This window comes from Anomalospiza imberbis, chromosome Z, assembly GCF_031753505.1.
Source record: "Anomalospiza imberbis isolate Cuckoo-Finch-1a 21T00152 chromosome Z, ASM3175350v1, whole genome shotgun sequence".
Classification (NCBI taxonomy): Eukaryota; Metazoa; Chordata; class Aves; order Passeriformes; family Viduidae; genus Anomalospiza; species Anomalospiza imberbis.
In genome coordinates, this window is record NC_089721.1 from 67,465,234 (window position 1) to 67,485,632 (window position 20,399).

A 20,399-nucleotide genomic window follows, 5' to 3' on the forward strand; every position below is an offset into this window, starting at 1 on the left:
AGTTATATGGGGCTTTCTGACACCTGGTTTAGTGGAAGATGTCCCTACCTCTGGCAGGGTACTGGAAACAGACTATCTTTAAGGTAATTTTTAACCCAAGCCATTCTGTGGTTCTTTGATAACCAGAGGTCATTAACTATGGGCCCTCATTTTGATTCTCATAAATACAGGCTGGAAAGACATAGATATTTTTCTGCATTGAACACAAATGACCACAAAAGCACAAGTCATCAATTCTGTGTGCATACAGATCACAAAAAGGCCTGAGAAATGCCTTTTTGTTAAGCTATAAACCACAGACCTCTATGTCTATTGACATCCTTTTGAAACCTTAATCAAGGAATATTATCACTGCATTTGCTGCCTTTCTAAATATGGATTATTCTCCTCACTCTGGAAGAGAACTCTTTGGCAAGAAATGTACAAAGTGTGTACTAAGACCACACCACTCTTTTACAAAGACATCATATTTAATCCACAGATATGAAGAAGATTAATTCTGTTCACCATAGCACAGACTTGTAAAGCCACAAGTAATAACCCTTATTTAAGGGGAAAGATCTGATCTAACTGTGCCTTATCCAGGCTCACAGCATACATCTGTTGTTTCTATCATATTGAATATACAGGGTGAGTACTATCATTGTGGTAATAGGTTACTTCAATCTAACCAAAGAACTGTAAATACAACATATATTTATCAAGTACTGGAAAGGTGTCCAGATTAGCTCAGAGCAGTGCAACATTTAAATGGTGTTATTGTTCACACTTAATTTAACACCTGACATTTTAATTGTGCCAGAATTACATCCACAGCCTGCTACTGCCATTCAGTGGAAGTTACTGATATGACACTGGAACAGCACACAGAGCAGGGTGCCAACACTGCCAAATAGGGAGAGATCCAGAGAGAGAGGTCCGTGTCTATTTCAAGGTTTTGAAAAAGTTTTAAAACATACCCAAAAAAACCACCACAGTTTGTGATAAGGTCTATTGCAAACAAAGAGAGTGTCCTACCACCAAGAGGTTTTCTCTCTCCCAAGCTTTCCTTGCCAGAGGGCTGCTCATGACCCTCATTTCTTGAAAGCCAGGAGAGTGCATGTTTCTCTGTTGGTATGGTAGCAAGGCCCCACAATTAACCAAACTTTTTTTATTTAAACTTAATTGGTCTCAAGAAGGTCCTACAGCAATTTAAAAAACCTGTGGCTTTCTTTTTATCTTACCCTCAGTAATGCTGTAGATCAGACACTGCTTATTTCCAAAACACCTCAAATGTCACGGAGAAAAATATTTTTAAAAGTTGGGTTCTCCAGCTTGTAGTAGAAGCCTCACTACATACCACAGTTCTTTCAAAACCCACTTGAAATAAAAGGTTTGCAAATCAAAGCTGCTGCAAAGCACACAAATCTGTGCAAGAAGACTGGGGAAGAGGGTACTTCTGTGACTGGGAAAGGTACCCTTGCAGTTAATCCATATCACAACAAATTATTATTAAATGATTGCCACACTCTTCCTAGGTTTGGCTTCAGCTGGAGCTAATGTTAGTGCACAACTTTGTGTCAGGTTCAAAAATGATTTTGCAAGAGCTGTTGTTTATCAAGACAGTCAAGACAATCACAGAGGACAAAGGTGTTTCCTAATGAGCATGTGCTGTATATCACAGCGAACTGCAAGTAATGATACATTGCTGTGGTGATGAATGCCCCCACTCACTTACTCATTTGAGTAAGTGCCCAGCAAGGCACTGGCCTCATTAGTGGGGGTGTCAGGATGGTGAGAGATGGTCCTTGCCTTGCCTTGCCCTTCTCTCTTTTATAATGATTCTACTATGCTGCCTGTAAATTAATTTCTACTATATTCCGCAAGTACATGGCACTGGCCTTATCAAAAATATAAATCTTAGGCATTGAAATCATTCTAGTTTGAGGTCAATTTGTCCTAGCTTCATATATAAGTTTTTCTACAAGCAGCACCTTTCCTTCAACAGGACAGTAACTTCCTTAGAAGTTCTGTATGTCAGCCTAAAGATTTCCACACGTGTAAGTCCCAGCAAAATAAGCATTTAAAAGTTTACCCTGCACATATAGGTACATGATTAAAATCATGTTTCCACCTGTGCTAAATGTGAGCCTGTGTTCACCTAAGGAGGTCTAGGATAGAGTGTTAGCAGTGTTATTGCTATTTCAGCAGCTCTTTTAAATGGAGTAACAATGCAGAGTTTGAAACAGGTACTGTCCCCTCTTCCCATCCCACTGCTCTCCTCATCAGGCAAAACCATCAGCAAGTAAAAACCACCTTCTGGATGGGCAGTGATGCTTCATGCCTGTCCATTTCAACAACAAGGCATTCTGCTTTGCATTGATCTTGATCTTGTAAAACACATTGTTAGGTGTGCAGCTAACACATGGTTAGCTTTTGCAGAAGGCCAAATCCTTAAATCACTTTGCATGGATAATTGTCCTCCAGGAAAGAGAGAAAGATTGACAAACCATGACCTCACAAGTTAGCATGTATATCACTGCAGCAGTATCATGAACATTTTTACTGACTCCTCAGGCAAAAGAATGAGGGAAGATATACTCTTTTCCAGAAAGTTTGGGATCCGAAGCACCTGACTTTCAGAGCATAAAAGCCTGTGTGCAATTCTGTCTTATATCCACAGGTGTCAGTGAAAGACCAGCACTTCTGACATTTGTGAGGCAAAAAATCACTGAGTTGGCTTGAAATATAGAAGTTTAACATAGCTTAACTACATGACTGTAGGCTCATCACCTGTAAAACATGCAGTTTTAAAAAGACTTCAAGAGACATTTCCTGGAAAGGTCAGAAAAAGCATTCCTAGAATGAAGCAGGGCTGAACAATTCAGCAGAGCAGTTCCTTTCCACACTGATCTAATCCTTTCCTTTGTAGCATAAAACCCCATCTCTTTTCATTTAATTCCACAGGATAGACACCTCCCATTTCCCTATCCCTTAGCTCCTTCCCTATCCCAAATTCCTAGTGTGTTCTCTCTTCATTTCCCTGGACTCTGCAGGTCTAGGCTCACGTACTCTGTCAGCACTGGATAGCTCTGCCTCATTTGTACTGCCCATCCACCCACCTGGTGCCTCCTGCAGCCCTTCAAATTAAGGCTTCCCAAACTGTTGTTGCTACTCTGAGTGCTACTGGAGGAGTGAAGGAGACAGGAAGCCCCTTAGATATGGTTGTTTCACAGTCCCCACACCCAGCCCAGGCTCATGGCATACCTGGCTCTTGCAGTCGGGAAGGCAAAATGGGTCTTAAGGAGAACTGTTGTGGCAAAGAGAGGGAACTGGTCCTAGTAGCTGTCCCCAGGAACATGTGATCAGCTAAACAGCTGCATTTTGCTTGGGGTCTGCCTGTGCAAAGTGCTGTGCTATTTGCATCTTTGTGATCTCTATTCAGGCAGGGCTCCTTCAGGAGATGCAGGATAGGACATCCCCTTGCAAGAACTACCTGGTACCATTTGGGGATAAACACCTCTTACACATGTTACAGTTATAAAGCATCTCTTTGCAGTGAGGGAGAAAAAGGTGCATAATCCTTCCCTAGGAGATCACTGCTCTGTATGTGAGCATACCCCTAGCTCTGTGAGCAAGTATTTCTGACAGGAACACACTGTGGTGTAAAGTCATCCTCCCTTGTCAAAACAGACCTACAGATCAAGCTGGAAGACTGCTACATGGCTTCTCCAGTCATTTCGTGATGCATCTCAGAGTGACCTTGGCTTCAGATGAGAGCAGTGCTGCTACCAGCTGCTGAGGCTGGCACAGTCCCAGCCAAGCCAGGGCAGGAGGAAGCTCCTTGGGCCAGCACATTCAGCTGCAGGATGAGTCTGAGCTGCTTTGACTCTGACAGACCTGTCTGGAAGGGACGACAGTGCAGCTCTTCCAGACAGCCAGGAGCTAGGATTGCAGTGCTTGCCAGTTCGTGGCCCTTCAGAGGTTTTAGCACTGCAGTTCTAGAAAAACTAATAAAAGGCATGTAAGCATCATCACCCATCCTGTGGAAACTCTCACTTCTGTGAGATCTTACTTTCCTTGATTTAACTTTTTAAATTTAACTTTTATGAAAAATGCAGAGAATTTAAGAATTAGGAAAGAAATGAGATGGATGTTACCAGTGAAACTCATGAAAAATTGCAACTGCAATGCTGTTAGCATGTTAATTGAGAAGAATAATTATGTATATGGTAATTTCTGAAGTGTGAAACTTCTACCTTGCAGAAGGGGATAAGGTGCAATGCTTCAGTCATGCAGGTTGCTTAAAGAAATGAGAAAAAAGTCCTATAGAAAAACATGGGAAATTGTTCCCTGAATGAAGGAAATAGCATATTAAGAAAATTTCCTGTTGTGCAATGAATGTGAACATAAATTCTTGATTTAAAAAAATCAATATAATATATAAATGTGTTTATAAATGCAAATATAAATATTATGCCACTGTGAAAAAATAATGTTTAAATCTGAAGCATGGTAAAAGTTTCCCAACAAAAATGACTGTTAATGAGATTTTATGTCAAGTGTAAGCAGATGTAGAAATACATTCTGCTAACTACTGTATCTTTTGAAAACTCTACTTAACTTTCAACTGTTCAAAAATCCTTCTGATTTAATTGGAAGAGCAACCAAACCAATATTACAGTCTGCACAGATTTACATTAATCTGCACTATTTATTGTCAGTGGTTTCATGCCTAATGATTTACAAACAGTTCTGATTACTGAAAAGCTCTTCAGCTGTCATTCTTCATCATAATCTCTAGAGCATCTACACAGAATTCAAGGGAAAATTCATAATTAATGTATTGTATTGTCCCATTGAGCTAATTTGAGGTTTAGTGGGTTTTTTTTTATTTAGAAGAAAAATGTTCCATTAGAACTAGCTCCAACCCTGTTAGTCTTACAGACTACTCCAATCATGTGTTAAGAAAGAGAAACAATTTCCCTATAACTTCTCTCTGAGGTTGTGTCTGAGCCCTGCAGCTCTGGTCCTTCACAATGTCCAAACAGTGGCCACTTATGTGCAGGTGTTGAGCTGAGCCATAATGCAAAAGTCTGAATCACCAAGCTGTGCACAGCCCTTTCTCACCACCTGGCTGAGTTCTTCTAGGATTTCTAGGGTTCTTTGCACTCATTTTGAATATTTGAAGAATAAAACAACATTTTCATCTGAAGTCATACATCACCATGTGGTTATCTGGCAATTTATATGATTCATATGTCTATAGTCAGTCAAGTGTAAGGAAACATCTGGCTTTTTAAGCTGCTCATAAATATCAAAATACAGCTCACACACCACTGCTTGGGCTGGATAGTCAACTTGGTTTGATGTCAGCTGTGCCCCGGGCACGTTCAACACAGTGTTGCAGAGGAGCAATGCTGTGCACCAGAATGGAGGTACCTGTCAGGGCCACGGCTCGAGCAGCCTACATGGCAAGCACTGCCTGACCAATCCAATGGCTTTCCAAGATGGGGTGACAGCACCAGTGGACAAGGGAAAGGCTACAGATGTCATTTATCTGGGCTTCTATAAGGCCTTCAACACAGTCCCTCACAATATTCTTCTCTCTTAAACTGGAGAAAATGTATGATCATGTTGCTCTCACTTATATTCTGCATTTAGTGTGACATCTCTTCTGCTCAAAGGGGGTTTTCCTCAATTCATGTTTTTGCAGTGCCTTATAATATTCTTATGAGGCCAAATTATCAGGTGAGAAATGGCATGAGACAGAAAGGTGTCAGCAGTATGTGGAACTATGGGTTAAGAAAAGAGGATTTCAGGCTAGTGGGGAAGACAAAGAGATTGACATTTACCCATAAGTTTTACTTTTGTGAAGAATATTACAATCTTTTCACATTGTTATTTAAAAGGTGATGACAAGGAAAGTCATATGGAACCTAAAAATATACATTTACTTCCATAAAAATGATGGAACTACTTAATTATCCATTTATTTCACTCAGTACAGAAGATAAAATACTCCCATGATCAAGTTTTTCCAATGTCAGGGCTGAAGGCACAGTCTCTTTCTTTTGCCTTGACCCGGAGCATCAATTTTAATGTCCATCTTGTTAAGAACAAAATCTTAATTCAAATGAGAAGTCTGGGGGCTGGGGAGTGGGGGTGGTGTTACAAAGCTGTATTTTACACACAGATGAGTAATTAGACTGCAGTGGGTATGGTGGTTCTCCTTTACCACTGCAAGATGACTCCCTTTCATCAGGTAAGTTTGCAAACAGAGCACAACAGAGCCTTAACATTAAATTTGTTGCTAGGCGTTCAAGATGTTTTGAGTTATATCAAAGGAAATAGCTTCCACAGTGAGATCACAAGTTGCATGGTCCAAAGTTGTCTTTGTTATTGCACAGCTGGGGGAGAGATCATTGAAGTTACATTACAAGAAAGTAACAATACAAAATTTAACTATTTATCTTTAATCTTGTGTAGGTATGCTTAAGACAGTAAAGATGGATGCAGACCTGGGGAACAGAAGCACTGCCCAATGGCAAAATTTAAATTGTGTATGAACTGACATAATATTAAAAAGCCTAAATTTTAATACACTCATATGCCCTTCCCTCTTTCTTCCTGACTAAGATCTATATGGAAGTCTTCTAGTTTTTGTGCAGACATTCTATGTTTGAGGATACCAAGAAATTTCAAAGACATCTCTCTTTTCTCTTAAAAAAGAGAAAAGAGAAAATGTTTGTTTACATTTGCTGGGCATCATGAGTCTGACGAACAGCAGAGTTAAAATGCTGCTTATCAGAACTCTACACATATTGAGGTGTTTTGTACCTGAGAATTGAAAGGAAAGAGCAAAGTTTCCAACAGCCAAACCTCATAAAATGTACAGGTGTACTTTTTGTGAGAGCTTTTTCTTTGTCATGCTTCATGTAGAACATCTTTGCTGGCCAGTAGAAATGATCCAGGAGTAAATCAGACATTGAGATTAAATGAAGCTTAAAACAAAGCAAATTGCACATGAACAAAATACTGAATGGTATGTACAGACTTCATCAGCTTTGGCAGTTGCATTCTCAAGGCTTAGAGATAAAGGGAAGAAATATTTCCTTTTTCAGTAACCATGAACAGGACCTGTAGAGTTCAGGAGAGTGGATTGCAAGCAAATAGGATGGAGTCAGTTAGAAAAATGAAAAACAGTGAAAAATGTTGAAACTCAACTGGATATATTTTGTCTCTAAAATGTATTTGTCTTCATTAAGCAAATAACACACTGTAAAGGGGGGTTAGTCTGCAAGGTATCCAAAGTGAGTTGCCATATAATAAACTCTTTCTTTTCAGTAATCTCCCTCCAGGAGATGTAAAGCTGCTTTAGTTTCGCTGCTTCCTCCTGCTCTCACTGGGATGAACAGGAACTCTCTACCTAACTTTTTCTCATATTTCCTATGCTCCAGCTCCAGCTCTTACCACGAGTCAGGTAATCATCCTTACCACGAGTCATTAAACTATATTGATACCTGTTTTATAATCAGATCTTAAAATTGGACACTTACATTCTGCTCAACTTGAAATGCTGCATGTTTTAAAGAAGAATGCAGCATCTTTAAAGAAAGAAGTTGGCTTTGCAAAAAGGATTGGGTAAGGGGCAGGAAGAAACTGGGAGAAAATGGTGAGCATGAAAAGCGGGAAAAAAGAGAGAGAATGAGAAGCAGAGAGCAGAACTTCAATCTGAGAAATAAAAAATTCTAATCAGAATATAGGTAGGAACTGTTTCCCCTTTGGGGTATAATCAACAAGTACACAGTTGCCAAAAGGTGAAGTTGTGCCTTTTTTCCTGACCCAGCTGCCCAATTCTAGCTTTTCTTTCACTTGATGGAGGAGCTGAGCAGCTCTAAGTTGAACTGGATGAGTGGAAAAAAAAGGAGAAAAAAAAAAGTTATTTTCTCTGATTCACACTGTGGCCATTTGAATGTAAGTAAGGATCAAATGGGAAGGGAGCAAAAGAGGGGCTGGGAAGGACAAAAGGCAGTGACTGTGAGCTAGGAGATAGGTACATAATCCCTTGGATAGTGGTTTATGCTGACTGAAGGGCTGCAGCATCATTCCAGAAGTTAAAATACATGTGCACCATGTTCAACAGAAGCTGAGAAGTAAATGCACAGGACTGCAATTCTGCTCCATCTTTCAAGGTTAGATTATTGAAGGCTTTGAATGACACACAACCCCAAAAAATCCAGGAGTCGAGTCTGGATAAAGAATCTGTTCTGGCCATATTAGAAAATACAGACTCTTTAAGCAGCTACATTTTTGATGGAGAAATCTCTGAAGCTGTACTTCTAATATATTTTTAATAGCATTCTATGGGTTCAGTGTTTGAAATGTGATGGTAAAGACAACAGATATCTGGAGCATGGGACATCATACTTATGAGACCTAGCATGGTTCAGGTGGACAGAATCATTCGTCAGTGATGGTCATCTGGGAAGAGGAAGCTGGGAAGGTGACTCCAAGTGACTTATCTGGGAAAATGAAGCATTAGCCATCAAGCTAGCAGGAGGTTCCTGCATGTGTGTGGCTAAAGGTTCACATTTTTTCTTTCTCCAGAGAACAATCAATCAGGAGCAGAAGTGAGTTAAATTGCTGACATGATGAGTTGGAGACCAGGTTCACCTTAAACTTTGCATATAAAATACCTCCAAAAAGCCTTTTATGCCTTCTTGTTTTGGAGGCAACATACTGGGAAGGAGTTTGACATGATTTCTCTCAAAGACTACACTATTGTTTAAATTAGAGTATGTTGTATAAGTTCACAAAACAGTAATGTGGTTCAGATGAGTCTCCCCATTGATTCATTCACACCTCCATGATGCAGTCCAGGCTATATTTTAAATATGCACACATCAGCCTGTGCCATCTCTTTGGCCAGAAAGAGGGTCTGCTCTGTCACTCCACACCCATGGAAGGTCTTCAGTAGAGACTCTTATTTCCTGAAGAACCTTCGTGACCACTCTAATGGATGCCTGGTCTAAGGTGGGAAGTGCCCTTCAATCTTCTCTAAGAGGAAGTCCAGTGATCTACAAAGGAAACAGTGTTTGCACATGCATTGTGAGGGGCTGAAGAGGTTCCTGTATCATGTATAGTAGAGGATCTCCAAATAGTGAGAAGCAATGTCAGTACAGTGTTCTGTAGCAGCCTGCAAAGAGAATGAAAGTGCTTCCCAGAGCATGGAATAAGGCAGCTTTTGCAATGGGACTGCCAGCCTCTGCATGCACATGTGGCTCATGCATTTCACATCCTGCAGTGGCTGCAGACATTTCTCCTTGAATCATCAGGGAGATATCAGTCTCCTGCACTCCATTTTCCTGTAAAGCAGCAAACTAAATGTAGGTCTCCTTGCTCCATGCATTACTGAGCAGTGTTGTGTAGGTATTTCCTGCCAGTATAAGCAGTCTGGGTTATGAACTGAACGTTAAAGAGCCTGGGGGTCTGCTGATGTTTCTGGGTCCACTTGTCAGAATGTAGACCTTCATCTCAAATACCCACCTCCTAAGACAATTATTATTCTGGCTTTTTTTTGTTTGCTTTTTTTTTTGTATGTGTGTGTGTGTGTTTAGCTGACCAGTTAGTTCTCTGTCAGTCAGGCCTGTTCATTTGCACAGAATTGTGCAAACTTTGCACAGTGTAAGCTTCATACATGCCACAAGCTGTAGTTCTTGTCCATGTGCTTTTCCAAACAATTCATATTTCTGTTAACTGCTCCTTAGGCCAATGTGCTTAATTCTCTCTTTTTAAATTGTTTTGCATTTTCTTGTGATATCCACCTTCTTCATTTTTTGGCAAATCAGGTATGCTGCTTCTTTACAAACCTGCCTGCTTGAAAGGTAGACTGTTGACATTTACTGGAGTATTGATTAACTCATTTGGTTCAAATCAGAAATGAGTAGACCTCTGCAAGTAAAATTACATATCAAAGCATGCACTGCAGTTATGGAAATAAATACCAATAACTATAATTTCTAACACCAGATTCACTCTGAAAATAATTTTGAAAGTTATTTTAAGATCTCACTACATGAGACCATTTGTCAATTTTGCATAAAACTCAAAGAATTTCTCTAACCTAGAGCTAGACTTTTGTATCTATTCCAGTTAAAATTCTTAAAAGTTACACCTATGATAATTAAACTCTACTGATGTACAATATTTGAGTGTAGTGTTCAGCCAGCCTGCTGGAATGACATCGAATAAGAAGGTCAGTTAGTTTTCAGGAGGTTAAATCTAATGGTGTTAAAATATTTATCTGTATTTGAAAGCCAATAGAAATCCTTGTTTTAATATTAAACAGTCCAGCACAGCCAAACAGCTAGCTCTAAGCTTTTTGTGCTTTGTTAGATCAAGAGCTACCAGCAGCTCCTTCAAGGTTCACTTTTGATCTGCTTTTGATAAAACTGCTGAAACCTTCAAGCCAAGATAAAATACCTGACTTAGCCCCTGCTGTCAAAGGCAAATAGGCATCAGTGCCAACGGGACTGGTCTTCAGTGCTTCCCATACCATAAAACTAAAGACATTTCTTAAAACTTAAAAAAGTGCTCAAGGCAGTCCTTGCCTTTCCTAGAGAAGAACAGCACTGTTCATATGGGCGGTATCCTATGTTCTCATGCTTATCTGAGCCCTACATGGAAGTATCTATACAGGCTATATGTCTTACTTTGACTCCTTATACAAAAACATATTTTAGTCCTAGACCTCAATTTAAAAATCCTTAGGACAACCATCTTCTGGAGAAAAGAAGTATGTCGCAGGAGTAAAAATTAAAAAGAAGAGTGACAATTTTTGAATGGAAAATAATGCTTGTTCACTTTCTCCCTAAGTAAAAATTTTCCCCAGACATTTTACACTGCCATTAAACCATATAATCAGCTAATTACATATAATAGCACTATTATTTAACTGGTAATTTTTTACCAATTTATGATTGGAATTCTGCCAAAATCCTCACACATGAAATGGTAGAATACAAATCTTTCTGTAAAATGAACATTTCAGCTGGCACATCACTACAGTACTGACACATGAACAAAAGGGAGCTTGTCTCATGTACAAAGGATGCTCATTCTTTGGGGTCAAAGTTATCCATATTTGCTAAGCAGTGCTGTAAAATTGTTTCCTACTCAGAAGTCATGCAGATACAACTGTGCTGGAAGCACCACAAACAGTTGGAACAGAGCAGAATGTAGAGGATGGCCCTGCACAGCCTCTAATCTGCTCAGCCAGGCTGTCACTTTCTTTACCAACAGCTCTGATCTTTATGCTTAAGTAAACAGACACCAAAGCCTTCCATTTTGTGGGCTTTGTTATTCTTGTTTGGTTTGGGTTTTCTTTCATTTTAAAATTTCACTGTACACATGATAATTTGTTTAACTCTTAATTCCACAGAAAGAAGCATAATGTCTGATTCAATAGATGTTCATAAGCAATTCATAGCTTTCCCAAGCCTCTGGATATCAGTCAAGACAAGGTATTTTAAAAGATGTAAACATGAGAAAAATAAGCATGCCAGAGCCTGTATTTTCATTGCCAGAGCTTTTCACTATATCTGCTTGCCAAGAGAAAAAGAAGAGCAGTGTCTACTGTATTTTTTTTTCCTGACACATTCTGGTTTTGACATATATAAATTAAAAGGGAAGGCCTCAGATGTCTTGATAATCCATTGTGTTAATTTCAAAGTTTTACAAAAATGTACAATTCTGATAGATACATCAATAAATAACCTGATAGACCACAGATAATTCCATATTCATTAGGGAACTGTCCCATTTATGTGTAATTTTTTCTGACTAGCCAGTTCACATAATCACTTTAAACTATTTAAAATGATAAAGCTTTAAACTATTAAACTTCAAATTATTGTTAGTTATCACAATTGTTATCAAACTTACTGTATGTCATTATTTTAGTAAATAACTAAAACAATAAAATTTGGAAAGAATACCTGGGAAAAAAGAATATCTGAATCACCAAAAATAAAGTTTAAATATTTGTTACAATATCATCTGTTAAACCTCAAAATTTTTGCAGTGATTTTAAAACTTAGTATCTTAATTCTCCTTATTTTAAGTATTTATTGCTGTTTTCTGTCACTGTATCTGGAGTAAACTATTCTCAACCATTTGGGGAAATCTCTCAACAAAAATCCTGCAGTATATTATTTTCAACCCAATTAGTTAATCTCTACTCTTTTTAAGTATTTTTAGAATGAATTATACCCAGTTTCCTTTATGAAATTCAATCATTCATTCTCAAATAGGAGCCACACCTTCTAAAATCGCAATACCTTTGGATACAAAGAGTAGCCCTGTCTGTGTTCATGCATCTTGTTTTGCCTAGGCATCATCACATTCTCAGGTTAGAAACTGATCTGTGAAATACGATTTTGATGTTCATATTGCATTGACTCTCAGTCATTCTTAAACTTTTCTATGCTCTCAAAACTGTCACTAATTCAGGTATGATTTAGAATAGAGACTGCATCTGCAGAGCTTAAAATCATTTTCCATTACCTCAGATACATATTTTTAAGGAATACTGGAATTACTAAAGAAACCCATTGGCAAATCTGCTCTGAATTATTGACAACAACATAAAAAATCCTTTGAGTGAGTTTTTACAATAAATCATGTCAGCTAAGGGTGCTAGAAAGTCACAGAAGAAAAAATCAAAACTGGTGTAAATTCAGAGTTTTATTAAAAATAATTCATTTCAGACCAGAGTAAAACATATAATCTTCAAATTTCTGGTAAAATATCGCTTTTTAGTAGCAAATGTGACCTCTAATATGGCATTCTCTTATATCATACATGTACTGTGATATGATATGCAGCTGGCACTAACACACTCCAAGTATTTGCATTAAAAGGTCTATTTTTTAATTTTCTGATTATCAAATTTTCCATTTTATTAGTAGTTAAAAAATAAGTTTGTGTTTCACAACTCTCATAAAAATGTGTATAATATCACAAATTTCTTTTTGAGTAGCAGCATAATTCTAGAAATTGGTTTGTTGAAGCCTTACATGTTTCAACAGGATACAAGATAAGCAGTGACCTTTCTAAGTGAAACACAAATTGCCAAACTATCACAATCATAAAATCATCCAGTGGAACACCCCTTAAGTTCATCTTCAATCAGACTTCCTAAGAACTGCTTTTTCTCCATATGGACTGCTACCTTTTGACCTTGATCTGCAGCCAATTCTGCTCAGTAACCTTTACACCATGTTAGTTATTCCCTTTTCCCACCTGATCTCATTAGAAACAACTTTCTTCCTGTTTTGTAAGAGAAATAGGAAATCTGCTCATCCAGTCTGATGCAATCCAAGATACTCACTGCCAATAAAACAATCAAGCTGCAAAATGTTAGGGAAATTGGAAAAGGCCAAGAATAACATTACAGAAAATCTGAGGTGATGGAAAATAAGAAAAATACTGCAACCCTGATAATTAAACAGCATTATGGTGCTATTGTCACCTTTTTTTTTTACCCTTTCCTTTATATATCCGCTGGGTGAGATACAGATGCTGTTTTCAAGGATAATATACCCATAGTCTGTTGCCATAGATGAAAATGACCTCTTGGAGAAATCACTGAACTTCTGCAGCCTACAAAAAAACCCTGCAAATCTCCAAATGCAAAACAAGAGGTAGATATATATCTTCCCCATAAAAGGGGCTCCTATATATGTTGTCTTCTTTCACAGCGTTGCAAGGACTAACCCCTCGTTGTCTGTGACCCCCATCCTCAGCTGCTGGGCAGTGCTGAGCTAGCTGTTCTCTGGTCAGAGCACCTTGCAGCCCCTCCACTGGCCTGCTCCCGCCCCACAGGTGGATTCTGCCTTCACCATCCTCTGGAGCCAGCAGCTGCCACTGACAGGAGTTGCTTACTTCTCTTTCATTTCTTAGGGTTGTCAGAGAAAATTAGTTTTTCTCTGACAAAAAGATTATCCTGCTATCCAGTTCTTCCCTCTAAGTGAGGTGTAACTTAGTCACTGGCTTTTGATTCTTCTGAGAGTTACAATATTTATTTAATCTTTTTAATTTCCTCGTTAAGGATTTTTTCAGACTATCCCTTTTTATCTTTTTTCCTAGTATAGGAAGGGAGTATATTTGAATTCTTATATTTTTTTCACATAGAGAGAATACAATTTTCCATCCAGGATTCCCTGTAACATTTAACTAATCTTTTATCACCACAGATATGATGCTATAATGTTCCAGGTATAAATTTCAATGACCAAACAGTCAAGTGAGTACAGAAAAAAAGAAGTAAAAATTATTTTTATCAACATCATTCTTTCATAAATACTGTCTTGTAGCAGAAGGAATAGGATTATAGCAGATGTGAATTACATTAATTAACTAAACTTTAGGTAGCAGTCATGAATAACTCAGTACTTCTATTTAGGTGAGTTAAGATCTAAAACATCAAAAAACCCAGAAGTAATAAAAAGTATTTTGTAATATAAAGTATGTTTAACAGATATGCAGAAAATAGAAATTATAGAGAAAAAAAAGATTATTGTAAATTCAGCTGTATGTGTTAACCTAGGGGAAAACAAATGGAAGGAAAAGCATTCCTTAATATTTGAAACAACAGAGCATGAAGCAAAGGTGTCCTGGTAAACAGTCCTGCAGCAGAAGGAAGATGACACTGGTGGACTTCATATTAGGCAAGACAGATGTAAATTACTTGCCTTTTGAAACAGTTTATTTTCATGTGTTTTGGTCACAGTACACTTTTGCAGTTACATTTCTGGAAGAGCAGCTGTTGCTGTTGAGTGGGCATCCAGCAGCACTGACTCTACCATTTCACTGTGCTCCACCTGCCTTTCACATTCTCAGCTCCATTCACATCTTCCCTGCATGAATTCCTACCCCCAACACATGGCTTTACCCTCCTGGTTACTGATTTCTCTGTTACAACCGGGCCATCTCTTTCAAAGACCTGAGTTTGGTGAAGCCAGTGCCTAAAATAACAATTTTCCCTGACCAACACCCCACCTCGTCCCTGAGAAACATGCACTTGCCAACCACATGCTGAATGGCAACCCACATTAGTGGGAATCTGCTCCACTTTATGTCTTTTCCACTGAAGCAGGTCTTTTCAGGGAAGTAATCTGTTTGTTGTGTCACCAGTTGCTTTTGCAGTTGAATTTTTTGCTGTTTTTGCAACTTGAACCTTACAAGCCAGTATAGGGAGGTGTGAGCTGGCTGTTGTAATACCCATCCAATAATAACCACGAAAGTCAGGCAGCTGGAGAGAAAGCTGAGAGTGCTCATCAGACCCCAGCATATCTTTGGGGTAACTCCACGTCTAGGAAACCGCTCAGCAAGAAACATTGCCTTCTGCTGCTTCTTCTGGGAGGGAGCTCATAGACACCCCTCAAGGCTGCCCTGTGTCCCAGTCTGAGGTGCTGGACTCCTTTATGGACTGCATAGGTCATGCAAGTACTTCATGTCTGCTTCCTAGGCTCTTGGGACCAAGGTACTGGATGGCAACATGTAGTGCTTAGAGAAGTAAATCCTTTGTTGAGCCTAGATTGACACTTGTCAGACATTAATATTCTTTAGTGCTACCTTATCTTGGCAAGTTAGAGACAAAAGCTGAGATGACATCCTCCCTCAGAGAACAGCAGTTTTTACCTATACCTATTCCGCTCCCAAGTCAATGTCTGCATTTATATGAAGCATATTTTCCCTTCAAACTTTTAATGGGGATTTATGAACGTAATCTTTGCTGGTTGTTGGTTGCTTTTCTTTTAAAGTCAAGTCAAATTTAACGAATACAGGTCTCACTCATAAGCAATGAAGTGTATAAACCACTGCAAATCATGCAATGAAAGGAGCAGTCCAAGTTTACACTCCAGAGATTACAGCAGCAAAGGGATGGTTCAGGAAGTTTCTGCTTCCTTCCTAAAGTAGGTAGAAGGTTACAAATTAATCTCAAAAGAGTTTATAAGTCTTCAAAGAGTTAATGAGTAGGTTAAAACTGCCTGCTTCTCTTAATTGTCTACAGGGCAGTTGGTCCTGTAGCATATAAAGTACCCATACATGAATATGAGAAGTAGAGCAGAGAGAGCCAGCAAACAAACAGCAGACAGGAACAAAGTGCTGTGTCTTCTGTGAAAGATGCCAAAAGGTCTTTTTATTTTCATTCATCTTTTTATGCTCTTACTCAGTTTCTCTACTACTTGCCTGGGAGTACTTTGCATGTCCATAAATTCCTCCATGTGCAGATGTGGAAAAAACAAGCTAGTATTTTATTGCCTGTTAGCTTTGGGGCTCTGTCTCCTTGTTACTGGCATTTTCTGGAGCACTTTCCATGAAGTCCTGAAATATAGGGCCCTTGGCATCTTCATTCAAAATCCCAGCCACAGAGAACCACATGTCTTCACCATAGACAGGTATGTGTTGCAGATGAATTGGGAGGGAGGGATGCTACTTTTTAAACATACCATGGAAAGAAGCAATACAAGGTTTTTGCAAAATGCAAATCCTGTAGCCATTTTATTATTTTTCTGTGGAGAGAACTGTAGTCTCAAATTTTATTTGCTAGAGCAAGCAACAATGAGCAAACAGCCATTCATGCAAACAATACCTAAGGTAAGATATACTACATGAAACAGAGAAAGCTTCAGATTTTCCAAAGCTTCCAAAGCCATGCATGGAGACAGCAGGTGCAGTTATTTCAACTTCATGCAGGAGCATACTGAGCTCCATCTCAGCAGACAATTTAAGATGCTGCTGTGGGGTAGATGCTCGTATAGGTCATCAAAGTTGAGGTATGCAGGGGGCCTGCACTCATTCATCTTATGGCTCCTGCTTATATTTTATTGTCTAATTGTCCCCCTGATTTAAAAACCTCACAAAATTCAACCAGGCTAAGTGCAAGGTTCTTCATCTGGGTTGGTGCAAATCGAAGCACAAACACCAGAGAATGGTTTGAGAACAGTTCTGGAGAGAAGAACCTAGTGGGGGTTTGTTGATGAAGTAGGTCAATGTGACCACGCAATGTGCACTTGCACCCCAGAAAGCCAAATATGTCCTGGGCTGCATCCAAAGAAGTGTGACCAACAGTTTGAGGGAGGGGATTCTGCTCTTCGGCTGTGTCTTTATGAGTCCCCACCTGGAGAATTTGATCCAGATCTGGCGTCCTTGGCACAGAAAGGGCATGGACCTGCTACAGTGGGTCCAGAAGAGCACCATGAAGATGATCAGGGGAATGGAACACTTCTCCTGTGATGACAGGCTGAGAGACCTGGAGTTATTCAGCCCCCGAGAAGGTTCCAGTGAGTCTACAGCACCCTATGTTCACGAAGGGAACTTATAGGAAAGATGGACAGGGACTTCAAAAAACAACATGTAGTGACAGGATAAGGGGGAATGGTTTCAAATGGAGAAAGGTTATGTTTATATTAGATATTAGGGGAAAAATTTTTTGCTGTGAGGGTGGTGAGGCACTGGAGCAGGTTGCCCAGAGAAACTGTGGCTGCCCCATCCCTGGAATTGTTCAAGGCAAGGTTGGATGGACAAACTGGTCTAGTGGAAGGTAGTGCTGCCCATGGCAGGAACTGAATGATCATTAAGGTCCCTTCCCAAAACATTCTGTGACCCTATGATTTTGTTCTTAACCAAGTATGATGCTTTGAAAGAGAGAGTTTCTTACACTGCACTAGGCCTGGCAAAACTCTTTAAGATGGTCACTGGATACCAATTTCTTTTCCTGGACTGTTGTGGAAACCGTACTAGAAACACTGACAATGGGTGTTCTAAAGGCACTATAAAAGCAACATTCAGTAAATTTTGGTTAGATAAGCAGAAACATACCAAATTTATTTTAAAACTGTGGAAAACATCGGTTATTGCAATAATAAATAACTTTGAACACTGATCTCATTCTTCTTCCAAATTAAACTTTTCTGTCACTTGTTAAAATACAAGCACGAGCATTTGTATGCCATCATTGGGAATTTTCATGGGGAAGGCTTGTCTTTTTAGAATGCTGTGTTTTAATAAAACATTTTGTACAAAGACAAGGCAAATGATACCAGTTATGCCTATGTTTTATATTAATGTATTTCATTCTTTAAACACACTTAGTTGTCTGTTTACAGTTAAAGCCTCATCTAAATTTTGGAAATATAACAGATGAAGCATCTAACCAAGCTCTGTGAGATAAATCACAATTCACCATGATATGTTTCTTTTTGGTTTTCTTATTTTAGGCCTGACTTCTATCCTCCCTCTTATGAAAACAGCATAGATCCTGAAAAACTGGTCTGCCCACTGTCATTTGCCTCCAAACCAAAAAAGCAAGAATTCATCAATATTCCTCTGCCTCCATACAGTGAAAGCAGTGCAAGGTTTGTCAGTGAAACAAATGAGCAGGAACAGCCACCACCATACACATAATCTCTGGAGCAGCAGCAAACAGCTGGCCAAGAACCAAATCCCAGAAGCGGGTTAAATTCTCATATATTCATGCAAGAAATCAGTTGCCAACAGGACACAGATTTCCAGAGGATCTCAGGAAGAGCAACAGCTGTCAAAACATGAGAGACAGGCAGCAGTAAAATCCTGCATCTGCAAAGCAGGGAAAAGTGGAAGAAGATTTGTATCAGTGATTCCTAATAGTACCACTACTTAAGGTGAAATTGCACAGGAAAAACATTGATCATTTGTGACTTAGAGTAGAGTTGGAGAGGATATGTAAAAGTGCTAAGTATTTCAAATTAGAATAAATCTCCAGAGAGATAGAAATGCTCAGGCTGTGTCTAGTAGAAATAAGCATCTCTGGCAATAGAAGTTTCTTACACTGCAAGATAAATGAAGCATCATGGTGTTATCAATCTTGAGTCGTGCTTCATAAGGAGTTTCAGAAGTTTCACTGTTCAACCTGACCTTGAATTTTTCTAGGAATGGGGCATGTATCACCTCTCTGGGCAACCTGTTCCTGGTTTTGTTACAGACCAGTGAAACAGAACAGCTATCACACTTTCCAGATGTTCATGTACTGTAAGACTACAAGTTAAGCATTACAGCTGTACATGCAAGACACGGTGGTAGCCATGGCTAAGGCCAGGGAACTGACACATCAATTTTGTCTTTCAAAGAATTTCATTCTTTATGGGAAGAACATATAGTTCTTCAGTTGCTGTAAGCAGAAAGGTGTTGTACTGTGTTTGTTTATACTATGTTAGTACCAATGTTGAATAGATGGTTTATCCCTGTACCCCCTCTTTAACGCTATGGTCCTGCCCGTGTCAATCCTTCCTAAGCCTGCCCTCTGACTTAGCATAACTGCTGATTCATTCCTATATCCCCTCCCTGGTGTCTTGTCTGTCACCCGGTATCCCATCCCAACAGTCTGGAAGCTTCCATCAAGGGCGTCAAGTGATTGGATGAGGACCAGGGGACCCTCCCCTGATCTTCTCTAATATGTTGTTACTCCTATCTATTATCCCTAGAACCACTCCCCAAGTTTATCTCATTGGCTGTTAAGACTTCCCCTCCCCTTTCCACTCCCCCGTTTATAAACTGTTGATGAGTGCCTCTTGGGGCTCTTGCTGGTTGGTGTTTCTGGAAGTTGCTTGGGCTCGTAAGAGTCCCAAATAAACCTCTGGACTTTTACCCCCGACAAGAATCAGCCTCTTTTCTTCAGTGGATCTGTTGTCTGTCACTCCTCCGGAGGCACTCCTGGAAAACCCGAGGGATCCTAAGGGAGTGCCCTCAGCTGTTGTTGTGCCTGTCTGACCAGATCACTCAGGTGGACACTGAGTGGACACGACGACAGAAAGGAAAGAAGAATAAAAAGAGATGGACAAGCTACAGAGGAAGAAAACCCCTTCAGGACAAGTTGAGGATGAGAAATATAGTAAAGTACCCAGAGGGAGAAAAAAGAGTCCCTGAAAGAAACAAAAGATAAAAATATTTTTCAAAGTGTCTGAAAAGCAGCACACCTCAGAGAACAATAAAAATCAGAGGAACACAACACATTATTTCAAAAACAGTTAAAGAGAGGATCTGCTTGAGTGACCTCATTATGTCCTTACCTCCTAGCATTACTATATCCATCCCCCAAAATCTCTTGCTTCTTTACTCCAGAGTCACAGATTCTGAAGATAGCCAGCATTGTGCAAGTATTGGTGCAGGCAACAATCACAGCAGGTAAGACTGATTAATCAGGAGATATCCCATAGCAAAATCCTTGTCCTCTGCATGGTTTTTTTTGGTTTTGGTGTTGTTTTTTTTTTTTTGTTTTGTGTTTTTTTTCTGTTTTTTTTTTTTTTTTTTTTTTTTTTTCCTGTGGAAATCTAACTTTTCCACTAGGTGATATTAAAGCAAGACCAAGAGAGTGG

The 20,399-nt window shown here is 39.3% G+C and overlaps 1 protein-coding gene across 1 annotated transcript; it reads left to right on the plus strand.

Moving 5' to 3' along the window:
- The first annotated feature begins 15,411 nt into the window (after window positions 1-15,411).
- On the plus strand, window positions 15,412-18,610 carry TMEM252 (transmembrane protein 252). Its single transcript, XM_068177384.1, has 3 exons — window positions 15,412-16,650; window positions 17,072-17,330; window positions 18,248-18,610. The coding sequence occupies exons 1-3, from the start codon at window positions 16,171-16,173 to the stop codon at window positions 18,451-18,453; spliced, it is 945 nt and encodes a 314-aa protein (XP_068033485.1). The 5' UTR covers window positions 15,412-16,170; the 3' UTR covers window positions 18,454-18,610.
- Window positions 18,611-20,399: the final 1,789 nt, after the last annotated feature.